Source organism: Chaetura pelagica, unplaced genomic scaffold (assembly GCF_000747805.2).
Source record: "Chaetura pelagica isolate M959 unplaced genomic scaffold, ChaPel_1.0 scaffold713, whole genome shotgun sequence".
NCBI classification, from domain to species: Eukaryota; Metazoa; Chordata; class Aves; order Apodiformes; family Apodidae; genus Chaetura; species Chaetura pelagica.
The window spans coordinates 416,405-430,147 of NW_009952819.1; the positions used below are offsets into that span (position 1 = coordinate 416,405).

The following is a 13,743-nucleotide window of genomic DNA, read 5'->3' on the forward strand; positions in this document are numbered from 1 at the left end:
TGGGCATCATGAGTTAGAAGTTGCAATTAGTAAAGTGCTGCAGGTGGGGTGAGAAATGGAACTCGAAAGGTTATTCCAACACCGGGCAGCAGGTTATTCCAGTGGGCAGCGTGTTCTCCAGCTGTGCTCGCTGGGGGAGGAGGGAGAAGATGCAGGGAAGGGTGAGAGATGCTGGTTGGGATGAGAGATGTTGCTCGAGGATGCTCAGGTGGCAGCAACGCCCGCGACTGCTCCGGGCCCTCACTGGGGGTGGCACCACCGAACTGCTGGGAGGCTCCAGCAGGTCTCCGTGGGGAGCTGTGAACTCCCTGATGCCCCCGGTAGCTCAGCAGACACGGCAGGATCTGCCGGCACTGGGGGGTCCTGGTGAGCTCGGGGGGGGGGGGGGGGAGTGGCAGAGACGGGGGGTAAAGCCTCCCCAGCAGGAGGGAGCCCTGCCCCGCAGCCTGAGCTGGGGCAGCAAATGGCAATTAGTTGTCTAAGGAGAGATTTGGCTGATGGGGAGGGCACGGAGGAGCCCTTGGGAATGCTGCGGGCAGAGCACGGGGGTTGGTGGTGGCCAGGAGAGGTGCTGCCCCAGCAGGGACGTGGGACTCAGGGCTCTGGGTGAAGCCACACACCTAAAAAACCAGGTCTGAATCGCACAGCGTGGCTCTAACGTGGGAACACGGTGCTCCCACCACCAGGACAGCCCATCCCGTGGTGGGGGAGGGCTGGGGAGACACAGCACAGCCCCACTCCCACCCTCTCCCCAAAAAAAAGCATGAATGTTTAAATGCCTTTTATGTTGTGACTCAAACGATGAAAGGCCTGAAAATGGGACTAACAAAGACGAGTTGTACCTCAGAATAAAAAAAACCCCACGGAAGCAGCAGATGCTGTCATACGAATAAATTGTATCAACAGCCATCAGATGGGAAGGGAAAAGTCAGAAGGGAGTTGCTCCCTCTTTCCCGTTTCCAGTGGAAATGGCTGGGTCTGTGAATTCAGTCAGAATCAGGTAGGATGAAAGGCTTTGTCTGACAAGGCATTTCAAAGCATCTGGGAGCCTCCGGAGAAGATGTGGCCACTTGGACAGGGAAACAGAGACCCTCAGTTTTAATGAGCATTTCAGTTACCTTCCTTCATCCTTCTGCCAAGATCTTTCTTCCCCCCTCCCCTAAAAACCCACCCAGTTTCTGCTGTTTGGGATTTGTTTTAACTTTGCAAAACGGGCATTTAAGCAACACGACGTGAGGGGGCTGAGGGTAAAACATCCCTGTCACTCACAGAATCATAGAGTAGAATCATAGAATGGTTTGGGTTGGAAAGGACCTTAAGGACCATCTAGTTCCAACCCCCCTGCATGGGCAGGGACACCTCCCAGCAGCCCAGGCTGCTCCAAGCCCCATCCAACCTGCCCTTCAACACTGCCAGGGATGGGGCAGCCACAGCTTCCCTGGGCAACCTGGGCCAGTGTCTCACCACCCTCATACTAGTTTCTTGCTACTGTCTCATCTCAATCTTTCCTCTTCCAGTTTTAAACCTTGTTCTCTCACTACAAGCCCTTGTCAAATGTCCCTCTTGCCATAAATGCCTCTCCCCGTGCTGGCAGCCAGAACCTTGGCACCAGGACCCCGGTGCAGCTGCAGCCCCATATTGCTCCATGACATGCTGGGAAGGGCTGCAAGGCTGGGGGGCAAGAGGCTGTCCCCCCAGATGTTTAAGGGCTTACTGAGAAATGGGCTCTGATGGGCTTGGTGGGAAGCAATGAGCATCAGATGGAGGGTGCTGGCAGCTGCCAGCAGAATCCACCCCCTTTGGTCCATTAGTACTTTTTCTACCCCTCTACTCTGTCTGCAGAAACATTATCCTCCTTCCCCACCAGTTACAAACCATCCAAATAATCCACCCAGTCTGAGGCCACATCCCCTTCCCCACCCCCTCCTGCCTACCCTGGTGCAGAGCAGGTACCACTTCTCAGCATCTTTCAGCATCTCCCAACCCTCACAATGATTTACCATCTCTCCATCTCCTCTTCCCGGGCTATAATTAATAGAAATTAGACTGTTGAGACCTCACAGCCCCCATCCCATAATTACTTGGCCTTGCTGCAGTCGAGGCTGTGAGATGGGCACCGAGCTCACCAGCCACTGGTGATGGCAACACAGCCCCTTCAGGAGCTATTTTTATTAAGCTTTTAATGCTGGCACTTGTGTGGCGCTGGGGGATGTGCAGCAGCTCCACAAAACCCACTCCAGGGGGAGGCACGGGGGGATATTTTGGGATATAATGCTGGCACTGGAGCTAAACAAAGCAGGGTAAGAGGAAGGTGCTGCATCCCCACCACCTTCATTGCTCACACATGAATTCCCAGCTCCCCACCACCCACTCGCTGTCCAGCTGCACCGATTGCAGGGGCTTGGCAAAGCGTTGATGTTCCATGAGTGGGGACCCAGGGGAGGGGGGTGTCAGCTCCCCAGGATGCCCCTGCATCCCGAGCCCCATGGGATCCAGCTGGGCTGGTGGCATCTCCCCACCGGCTCATTAAAGCTCCCACAGTCCCCGTGGGAGCGCGGGTTGGCAGCTACTCACACTGCTCCCCTTTTAGCACTGTGCTTTTCACCAGCTGGTAAGAAGTTCAGTGCAAAGCACAGGAGAGGGCTCTGAGGGGCAGCTGTGCTCACACCACAGCGTTCCTGCACGTTGCACTGGGAACGGGGTTTGCCAGTGCCTGTGATGCTCATCCAGCTGCCGACCCACAGGGATGTTCACTTGGGTCACATCCCACCCCCAGAGCAGACCCAGGGCTTGGGGAGAGGTGCTGCTGCCCATTCCGGGTGCAGGAGAGAGACCCGAGGTTCAGCTCCACATGATGCCACTGCTTTCTTTTTTTAATCCCCTCTTTTGTTGAGTTTTTTTTTTTGTGGGGAAGAAAGTGTCAGAGCTGGTGGCTTTGATGCCCGGCCTCGGGCTCCTTCCCCCCTGCTGCCAGCGGAATGATGTGCCGCTGAAAGGGGAAGAAAGTACAGGACAGGCTCCAATTTGCCCTCTTCTCCACCAAACACAAGGACACGCAGCAGACCTGGAATGCAGGAAGGCTGGGAGGGATGAAAGGAGCCGGCACGTAATCGGCTTGTGGATCTCGGTGCCACAGGACACTGCTGGGGTCGGGACCTCAGCAGGATTACACGTTTATCGAGCTAATGCTCCCCTTATTAGCCGTGAGAGCATAAAACCACTGCAGAAAGGCCCTTCTCCTCCCTGGTTTGGGCCATCACCCTCTCCCTGCCCACCCAGCTCACCCCGGGCTCTCGGCAGCCTCTGGTTCCTGCATCTCCCATGGCCGGGGCTGGATGGTGGGGCAGCCGAGCTGCACCGGGGACCTGTCCCTTTGCTTTGCCATCTCCCCATTGCTGCCTTCTGGCTGTAGTTCTGATCCTCGAGAAACTCCCCAGCAGGTCCAAGCGCCGGCGCTGGCAGGGCCAGGAGCAGCGAAACGGCTGCTGCTCAGCTGGGGGGTTTGTCATCTCATCTGCTGCTCTTTGGCCCTAAAGCACCTCGGAGGGTTTGCGAGCCCGGCTGGTTTGCCAAGGACACCGTCCTGATTGCTGCTGTGAACGAGCTACTTTGCATTTCTGTGAATGGGAAGGGAAACTTGTCACCTCAGGACAAAGAGGGAGTGGAAGTATCTGATGATCCCCTGAGACAATCCACTAAGCTCAAGTCATCCCTCCTGCTTCTCTCTCCTCGGGGGCAATTGGAATTAGTAGTTTCTTCTCAAGGACCTTAAGATGTCTCTGTCCTTTGCCAACTCCTGTCCCAGCTCTGCTGTAGGCTGTGGCTGTGTCCCACCAGAGCCCCATCCCTGCCAGGGACCAGCTGGGAATGCTGGTGCCTACTGGGGTGGGTGAAGCCCCCACCCGTGCCTGAATCCTGCAGAATCCATGCCTGCTGTGCTCGGGGTGTCCCCTGGGCCATGTTGTCCTCTCCTGGAGGAGCAGGAGCATCGTGGTGTCCATCAACACCTCCAGCCATGGTAGGACCCTAGGACCACCTGCCCTGTGTGGTTCTGCTCTGGCAGGTGGGTTGGACTCTCCAGAGGTCCCTTCCAACCCCCTCCATCCTGTGATTCTGTGACTTGACTCTGGAAGCCAAACATGCCTTTTCCTTCTGGCATGCCCATGCTCCAGGAAGGTCCCAGTGGCTTTTGAGAGGCTGGTCCATCATGGTTGAGATTCGGGGGCACAATAAACCCTCAAGCAGCAGGGAAAGGAGAGTCAGCAAAAGCAGATGGTCTCTTCTCCCTGGTATCCAGTGAGAGGACACATGGGAAGGGTTCAAAGCTGCTCCAGGGGAGGTTTAGACTGGACATTAGGAAGCATGTCTTTACAGGGAGGATGGTCAAACACTGCAACAGGCTTCCTGGAGAGGTGGTCAGTGCCCAGAGCTTGTCAGAGCTTAAGAGACACTCAGACAATGCCCTTAATAAACATGCTCTAACCTTTGGTCAGCCATGGTCAGGCAGTGGGACTAGATTAACTCTCTAGGTCCCTTCCAACTCAGATAGTCTTTATTCTGTTCTATTCTATTCAGGATCTCAAGATCTGAAGATCTGCCTCCAAACCCACACAAGCAGCAGCCCAGCCCCTGCTCTAGATGATCTTCTCTCAGACACTGGCTTTGAGGCTGTGCCCCAGGTGCTGGGTGTGTGTCCCGGGGTGCCAGGTGTGCACCCCGAGGTGCCAGGTGTGGTGTTCCCTGTTCCAGCACCCACAGGACAAGCAGGTCCCATCCAGCAGCACCTGCAGGACCAGGGCACCACTGCAGCAGGAGGTGTCCTGCAAACTGGGCTGAAACAGGGGAGGTTACACGGGGAAAACACAGTCTACATTCCCTCTGCTCCTGCATGTGTGAGTCCTGAAACCAGGATTTAAATTAAGCAAGTTTCTCTAGCTGGGTTTCCAACCCCACAGCCACTTCCACCCTTCTTTCCCCCCTTTTTCTTTAAGCTCCAGCAGTGGGAGGAGGAGCCGCAGACAGGGAGAGAAGTGCTAATTAAACAGGGAGTTCCACATTAGGCTACAAATCCTCTGGCCCAGCACAAACCCTGCCAATTTCTGTATTTATTTATTATTTTTTTCAGTACAACTGTAATTTCCAATGGTGCCTCCAGCACCAGGAGAGAGTTCAGGGGCTGCTCTCGGAGAGGATTAGCGTGCTGGCAGCATTATTGCTTTCCTTCACTGTGCATTCAGGAGCCATTCCCTGATGGCTGCACTCCATATAGAAGGGAATCGGTGCTAATTTGTTTTTGAGGATCACACATCCACCAACACGTGAAAGACAATCCTGCCTCTCGATGTATATTTTGAGTCCGTGTTACAGCAAACAACGGCAAATAAGCCCAGGAAGCCAGACCTCCCTCGCCTGGAAAGCCAGAGCTGGAGAAGAGCAGACTTCCCTTTTTGTTGCTGCTGGTGGGACTTGGTGCTGCCTTTTTCCAGGAGAATTTTGGGTCTGGGTTGTGCTGTCCATGACCATGGGCAGCAGGGGCTTGGGGATCCTTCACCTGAAAGTCTCAGGATGAGACGGGAAAGAGACTGAGCAGCAAAAGCTCCTTTTCCCCCCTCTTTTTTTTTCCTTTTAAATCATCCTGAAGTTTCAATGCAAGGGAGGAATAAATTAACTAATTGAATCTGTGGTGATGGAGGGGCTGGGCACCTGCAGGAGAGCAGCTGCCCCACCAGACAGCACTCCCCTCTCTTCCTTGGAGTGATTCAGAGGGACACAGTCTGTGGGGAGATCTCAGAGCTGGCTGAAATGGAAGACAAAGCTACTGTTTCAAACAGAGTTATTGATTTTTACATTATTACACTATGAAATTTATGGTCTGGTTTCAAACTGCAATAGGAGTTAATGACCATCATCCAGAAACTTCCAGGTGACCTTGGCCTTGACTTTGGGGGAAGAAGGTGAATAGCTCCAGATGCTGGGTCAGAAAATGTAAAATGAACCTTGGACATCCTAAAGGATTTGATTTTGGGGTGCTGCTGGCCCAAGGTCTCTGCTCTGAGCCTTAGCTCACAGCAATCTCCTGCCAGCAGTGATGGAGGGGGGGTGGAACTAGATAAAAGCCACTTCTGGTGTTAAGCAACATTCTGCTGCTCTTAAACCCCCAGCCAGAAGCACCATGATGTCCTCAGAGCTCCTGAGTGTGGTTCTCCATCCTCAACCACCTGCCCAGTGCAGCCTGGCTAAGAGTTTGCTCTGGCCAGTCACTGCTGGAGAAATGCAAACCAGGGAACTCCAAGATGGCTGAGAAGCACCCGGGAGAGGAGGGAACAGGGTCTGGAGCAAGAGAGACCCCGTGAGAGGGGAGAGCAGTGGCCAGTGGCCCAAAGCCAGGCAGCTTCCTGCAAAGGGCACGGGCCATCCTGGTGCCAGCCACCTCTCCTGTCTCAATCCTGTGAGGAGGATTTGCTTTTTAATGTTGGAGCTGCCAAAGTGGTGTCAGGGTGACCATGAGAGGGTTGATGCCAGTTACTCCACAAGATGCTGGTGTCACAGAAGTGTTTGTGGGGGCTACAGCTCTCCCTGGTCTAAAGCCTCTTCCTGGCTTTCCTTTAAATAGTATCTCCCAACACATCTCTTGGCACCAGCCTCTTCCCAAAGCTTTCCTTAGTAATATTCCTTCCAAATTTCCTTGCATGCTTCTTCCTCTGGGAACAGCCTTTCCACTTGCCAGCAAAGAAATGTAATTTCCAGTTGCTGGAGAAGGATTTTTTTCTTGTAGTATCTTCTCCCTGGAACATCCCTGACACTGCACCCTGAGCTAGAGTCGTGTGAAGCCAGTAGCCTCCAAGCTCATCTTCTTGCCTCGGAGGTCATAATTGCCATTAAATCACAGCTTGCCTAACCAAATTATGCAAAACTGAAATTATCTCCAATGATTTTTATGTTGCTGAAATGTTCCAGAACTGCCGGGGTGATGACTGGGGGATTGGGAGCAGCTGTCACTCCATCAGACACCGTAACTCCAAACAGCTGGGATCTGTCAGTTATTTATGACACTGTTCACAGGGAGCAAAAAAAAATAATAAAAAATGATGGAGGAGGGATGGGTGGTTGCCACTGTGGCTGAGAGGCAGGTCGTGCAGAAAGCAGAGCCCTGTGCTGTGTCCCAGGGCTGGGAGCTGCCACTGATGCTGCGGGGACAACCGCCCCCCAGGACGCTCCTGCTGCCGGGCACTGCTGGACCACGGGGCAGCACCTGAAGGGCTCTGTGGAGAGGCTGGAAGCAAGAGCTGCTGGCTGGGAGATTCACTCAGTGTGGCAGTCAGGATGGGCTTGTTGATCTTATCCTCTGTGTTGCAAAAAGAGGATAAAAAAAGAGGGGAAAAAACCCCCTTAACCCTGAAGCTACCAAGCATGGGTCTGATACCACTTTGTTGAACTGTCCCAGACCTGAAGTTTCACTCTTGGCTCGTGCCCAGTTTTTGTCTCTGCTCTGGCCTTGCCTGTCATTGTCCTTCACTTGGCAGATGAAATTGTGAACGTTTGAGGCTTCTTTTTTCTCCCTAAACAACAGTTCTCTCCATGGCGGAGCAAACACCCCAACTCAAGTTAGTTCCCAAGCTTCAAAGTGTATTTTCCCCCGGGGGTCGTAGTCACGTCTTTGTGTCCTGGTTCACTGGGGGTGGATTTGGAAAACATCATTTGATAGATCCAGGGTGTGAATGGGGCAGGAAAAACTCTCTCTGGAGCTGGTTGACAGCGACATGGTGGTGTTACATCAGGTGTGAATTTGGCTTCAGAAGAGGGTGAGTGATGAGTAAGCTTCTGCTTTTTTGATAATCCCAGCTGCGAGCAGGAGCCAGATGCTTTGTCCCCACTTGTAGCTTGTTCTGGTTAAGTATTATTATTTATATGATGTTGTAGCTATACATAGTGTTTTATGGCAGTAAAGATACATAAATCAGCAAGCAGAAGACGAGGACTCTGCTCTAAAGAGCTTATAAATCTAACAGCTTGAGCAGCACCAGTAATGGACACAGTAAGCAGGCAGTCAAGTTGCATGTAGGCACGAGCTAAGATGGGTCCCCCAAAGCAGATGGTGGTTTAGGAGAGATTTGAGAGAGAAGCAACCTGCTCCATCCTGGAGACCAGAGCATTAGACAGGCTGTGACCCATTTAAGCTTGTCCGGGTGCAGAGGTGGAAGCATCCATCTGAGAAAAGCAGCTGGTAAAGAGGGGTGGTGAGGGCAGGGGGTGGTGAGGTGCTGGGGGGGAGAGGTACCTTTTGGGGGGCTCTGCAGCCACATCCCCCCTGGGCCTGAAGCGTCTCTTCTTGTCCTAAGTGATTTCTTCCCCTTGAGCTTGAGGCTCCTAAAGAAAATCAGTGGCATTACATCTTCCTAAATAAACCAAGGCTCTGCCTTGCTCCCAGATACAGCAAAGCCTTAAAAGCCTGATAATGCAAAACCCTGCCAGGCTGGAGCAGGGCCCTGGGGACAGGCTGCCCGCAGAGCAGAGCCCAGGCCAACGTCCCCGCCGTGGTGGCACAGAAGTGCTCCAACCCTTCAAACCTTTCCCCCCAGACCTTGGGTATCAAACCAGCGCTTTTTTGTTGTTGTTTGACTTGTTGTTTTTCGTTGTTTTCTTTTTTTTAAATTTCTTCCTGTGCTGGCACCAGCCTGGGAAGAACCTGGTCTGGGCTGGAGAGGGATGTGCTGTGTCTGGCCGAGCGCGCTGGCTCCGGGTGTCTGCGTTCTTCTGGTCGCTTTCAGCTCTGGCACAAATTGAGGCTTCATGCTAAATGCATTACACTGTATAACAATTAATCCCGTGCTACATATAGAAAGTCCTTACTCATCAATAATGCATGTGGGAGGAGTGATTTTCACTCTCAGTAATAAGGCTAAGACAATGGAAACAAGCAGGTAATGGAGAACATTTATAATTATGTTAATCTAATAACGAGTCTAATGCTGTTAAAAGTAAGACTGCAAACTGAATGCATCCAAAGATAAATTATTTCAAGCATTCATTAACTGATGCCTAATTAATGCCCAATTAGAGAGATGCTACATGGGAAATGGTTTGGACAGTCGGATGAATTCATTCCAATCACTGAAACCTCAGTCAAAAGCAGGAGGCGGGAGAAGGACACGGGGAGCAGAAGCCAGGGTGACACAGCGCGTCGGTGGGAGAGAACCAGGAGCTGAGCACCCCCTTGCTGGTTCTGTCTGTGTCAGCAGGGCTTTGTTTTTATTTACTTCACCAGCAGGTTTCTGCTGGATCTTTCCGTGCTGCTTTTGAAGCTCTCCCTCCCTGGTGAGCTCTGACACACGCGCTGGTGACCCTCCCATCTGCCTCACAACCTTTACAAGAGGAAGTCAAAAGGGCTGTGTCAAGAATACCAAGTTCAACAAGTTAGGCAGGGTCTAACTATCTAACTATGGCCAGGCTGGGACCTCTGGGCAGCTCCCACCAGGACTGGCCAGGCTGGGAAGCCCAATGAGACTCAAGCACTCCTGGTTGTCTCACACTGGTGGGCTTGGCTGCACCATGGTGCTGGTGTTACCAATCTCAGGAGCTCCATGGCTCCTCTTTGTTTCTGGGAGTGGGAGGTGTCTCCTACCTGTACCTCAACTGTGACCAAGCCCAGGGCATCCCAGGAGCAGCTTCTCACAGCACTGGGCAATCAGCAGGTTGTACAGACGTGGAGGGAAAGCATCCTTGATGAGACCACGTGCCTTGAGTGCATCCACTGGGGAGTCCACACGATTCATCTTTCCAAGTCCTACCCACCTAATTATTAATTTTTCTAAGCATCCTCTTTCCCCACTCTCCCTACCCCAAGTTGCAGCACGTAGGTGGAAAGACATCCCTGGCTTTTCTTCCTGCCACCATACTCTTGGGAAGCTGAGAACCAGTACCACCCCAGACTATCCCCACCACGATGATAAGGGTCATCTCCCTCTCCGCAGGAACTCCAGCCACCAACTCACCAACTCCTGTTAATTGAACAGACGGACTGAGATCCCTCCAACCTCCACCTCCCGAGTTATCCCTGCAGGCAGGGAGCTGTTAAACACCTCTCTCCCTTTTGGCAGGAGCTGTGGAGACCTTGGCCATGGTCCAGGGAGACCCAGGCTGCCTCTGTCCATCGTGGCGTGTTGCTAACAGCCCTGTCACCACCAGCCCTAGACGTGAAACCGCGTGTGCTCCCGGATCCCAGCCTGGCTCCACCTGCCCTCAGTGATCCCGTTAGCCCAGCAACTGGCGGGGCACGGGAGAGCGCGCAGAACTGCCGTTTGGAAGCAGGATGTGATCTTCCAACCTGCTGCTTAGAGCTGGGAGATGGTTTATTGATTCAGCCCCTTGTGATTTGGTATTTGCAATACCAGGCTCCGCATGGGGGAGATCGTCACGGCGCTTGTGCCCGGCAGGATTTCACTAATAAACATGAGACCTACAGAGGGTTTTGTACCTCAGTGTCACCGCAGTAAGACAGGGGACATGAAGCCATCCCACCTTGGCAAAGTGCACCCACGGGTAAAAACCCCAGCAGAATGTACGTGCAAATGTAGCCTTCTCTTTACCATCATTATCCGGAGCTGGGATAATCACAACCTCCTCAGGACAGCACCGCTCCAGGCTCCCGTCCTGGCACACTGCTCCCACCAGAACGGCCCCTCTGGGCACAAAGGCACCACAGCAGAGCCAAACGGGCTCAGAGAACATTCCTGTTCCTACGCAGCCGTGGGAGTTGTCGTGGATTCAGCGTTCCCAACTTCCAGTCCCTTTCTGGCAGCGGTGCAGGGATGAGACATCCCTCCTGGGAGCTGGGGCTTCATCTCTGAAGGGCAGAGCCTGGAAGTTCTCCCCCTTCTCACAGAAGCCAAGGCTTGGTCCAACTCTTTGGCTGGTGATGCTATTTTTTATTTATTTTTTTTTCCATTACCAGCCCAGTCGGAGCTGCTGGTGATTTATGAGGAGCCTAAATAACCCAGTTCATCTCAAAATATGACAATTTTGCCTTGAAAGGACATGTCCAGCTGGACAGGTCACCTGCTGTTAACTAAACAGTCCTAGATCTCCATACCAGGCAAAAGGCAATGGTAATCATGGAGTCATATTTCAAACACAATTAATAAGAAAACAGTGATTTGAAATATTTTCTTTTTGCCTCCTGCTTGCATTCAGCTGTAGGCACCAAAAAGAGGGACTGTAAAAGCCCAAAGGGGTCCAGGCTCATGGACTAGCTGGTGATAACGACATGGAGTAATTAGAGATGAACTCCACTTCCACTCTCATTTCTCAGATTATTACAAGGCGAGGACTCGTGGGCAGGACGGCCCCGGCAGCTGCACTGCTCCTGTGCCTCTCCTTTCCCCTGGAAGCTCCAGAGGCAGAATTCATTAAGGCACGAGCAAGTTTTGCATGTAAGAGGGAAAAGCCAAATCTAGGAGGAAAATCAGAATGAGAGATGACAAGTCTGGTGCAAAGAGTCTGAAAAAAAAAAAAGGCACTCGCTGCAGAAGGAATAGCCCGAGAGCAAGGCTGGTGCGAGGAGTGGGAGCAAATGGGAACAGGGTGGTGGACCCAGCACGCTGGGAGTGGAGCAGAGGGAGGGAGGGAAGGAAGGGATGGTCACTGCCTTGCTCACCACCCCAGCTCAGCAGCGAGCACACCCTGCTCATGGACACTAGTGTAGCATTAGGGAATGCAATGTGCTGAGCCACAGGACATGTGCTGAAAAATAGGGTGAACATCCCATTCCCAACTGGGAGTTTTCAGCTCAGCCCTTCCCACCAAACCAGCGACAATGTGTCCTGAGCATCGTGTGATGTAAGAGGAAAAGCCAAATCTAGGAGGAAAATCAGAATGAGAGATGACAAGTCTGGTGCAAAGAGTCTGAAAAAAAAAAAGGCACTCGCTGCAGAAGGAATAGCCCGAGAGCAAGGCTGGTGCGAGGAGTGGGAGCAAATGGGAACAGGGTGGTGGACCCAGCACGCTGGGAGTGGAGCAGAGGGAGGGAGGGAAGGAAGGGATGGTCACTGCCTTGCTCACCACCCCAGCTCAGCAGCGAGCACACCCTGCTCATGGACACTAGTGTAGCATTAGGGAATGCAATGTGCTGAGCCACAGGACATGTGCTGAAAAATAGGGTGAACATCCCATTCCCAACTGGGAGTTTTCAGCTCAGCCCTTCCCACCAAACCAGCGACAATGTGTCCTGAGCATCGTGTGGTTTCCAAGGTGGATGGAGGTGCCTAAAAACTGTAGTAAAAAAGAGGTGGATGAGATGGGTTTGTGCCTTCAGGCATGAATTACTCGGGTAATTTATGTGATTCACTGGGAATTGCTGTTCCTTGTAGGCGCAGGTGATTTCAGAGCTGCCTGACAGGAGAGGTGGATGCCTACGAGTGTTTGCGTCTCTGTTTACTCTCTGTGTACAGCCTCTTCCCCCTCAGCTGTGCTGCCTGCAGGCAAGGGGCTCCACTGCCCACCCTGCCAGTGGGAATTCTCACCCAGCAAGGTTCTCCTGCCTGTTTCAGGCTGGGAGCACCAACTTGCTGCCTGCAGCAGGCAGTCCGTACAACACCTTTAAACTACCGCTGTCTGCGACTCGTCACAGCCGCGTGGGTGACGGGGGAGCAGGGAGGAGGGCTGAGCTACCTGGGGGTGTTTTCCAGCCAGCACCATCTCCGCTGACGCTGCTCTCCCCTCTCTCCACACAGGGGGGTTTGCAGAGCTGCTGCTGGTGCTGCTGGGGCTGAAGGTGCCCGGTGCCCTGGGCTGCCCCACCGACTGCGTCTGCTACCCGTCCCCCATGACCGTCAGCTGTCAGGCTCACAACTTCGTCGCCATCCCCGAGGGCATCCCTGAGGACAGCGAGAGGATCTTCCTCCAGAACAACCAGATCACCTTGCTGCTGCGGGGCCACTTCAGCCCCTCCATGGTCACCCTCTGGATCTACTCCAACAACATCACCTTCATCGACCCCAACACCTTCGATGGGTTTGTCAACTTGGAAGAATTGGACCTGGGGGACAACCGCTACTTAAGGGCTTTAGCTGCAGACACCTTCCAAGGGCTGGTGAAACTCCATGCCTTGTATTTGTACAAGTGTGGGCTGAGCTCCCTCCCCAGTGGGATATTTGGTGGCCTCCACAACCTGCAATACCTTTACCTGCAAGACAACCACATTGAGTTCCTTCAGGATGACATTTTTGTTGACTTGGTTAACCTCAGCCATCTTTTTCTCCATGGAAACAAGCTCTGGAGCCTCCATCAGAACACATTCAGGGGACTAATAAACCTGGATCGGCTGCTCATCCATCAAAATCAGCTGCAGTGGATTCACAGGCGGGCTTTTCACGACCTCCGAAGATTGACCACCCTTTTCCTGTTCAATAACAGCCTCTCGGAGCTGCAGGGCGACTGCCTGGCCCACTTGGGAGCTCTGGAGTTTCTCAGGCTGAATGGGAACCCATGGAGCTGCGATTGCAAAGCCCGTTCCCTCTGGGAATGGCTGCACAGGTTCCGAGGCTCCAGCTCCAGCGTCATCTGCGAGTCCCCAGAGCAGATGCACGGCAAGGACCTCAAGGTGCTAAGAGCAGAAGACTTTAGGAACTGTTCGGGGTCCGAGTCGCTCCACCAGATTAAAACACATACTTTCTCCACGGCGGACAGAGGAGCCTCCAAAACTCACCACCCTCACCACTCCTCCAAGGAGAAGGGGAAGGAGAACGG

At 53.1% G+C, this 13,743-nt stretch overlaps 1 protein-coding gene across 1 annotated transcript in view; it reads left to right on the top strand.

The window, feature by feature from the left end:
* The window catches only part of RTN4RL1 (reticulon 4 receptor-like 1), a 21,988-nt gene that overhangs the window by 7,280 nt on the left and 965 nt on the right, over positions 1 to 13,743 (top strand). The window contains exons 2-3 of the mRNA XM_009995131.1: positions 9,321 to 9,404; positions 12,741 to 13,738. Coding sequence (XP_009993433.1) covers positions 9,321 to 9,404; positions 12,741 to 13,738 — 1,082 coding nt within the window. The remainder of the gene's footprint in view (positions 1 to 9,320; positions 9,405 to 12,740; positions 13,739 to 13,743) is intronic.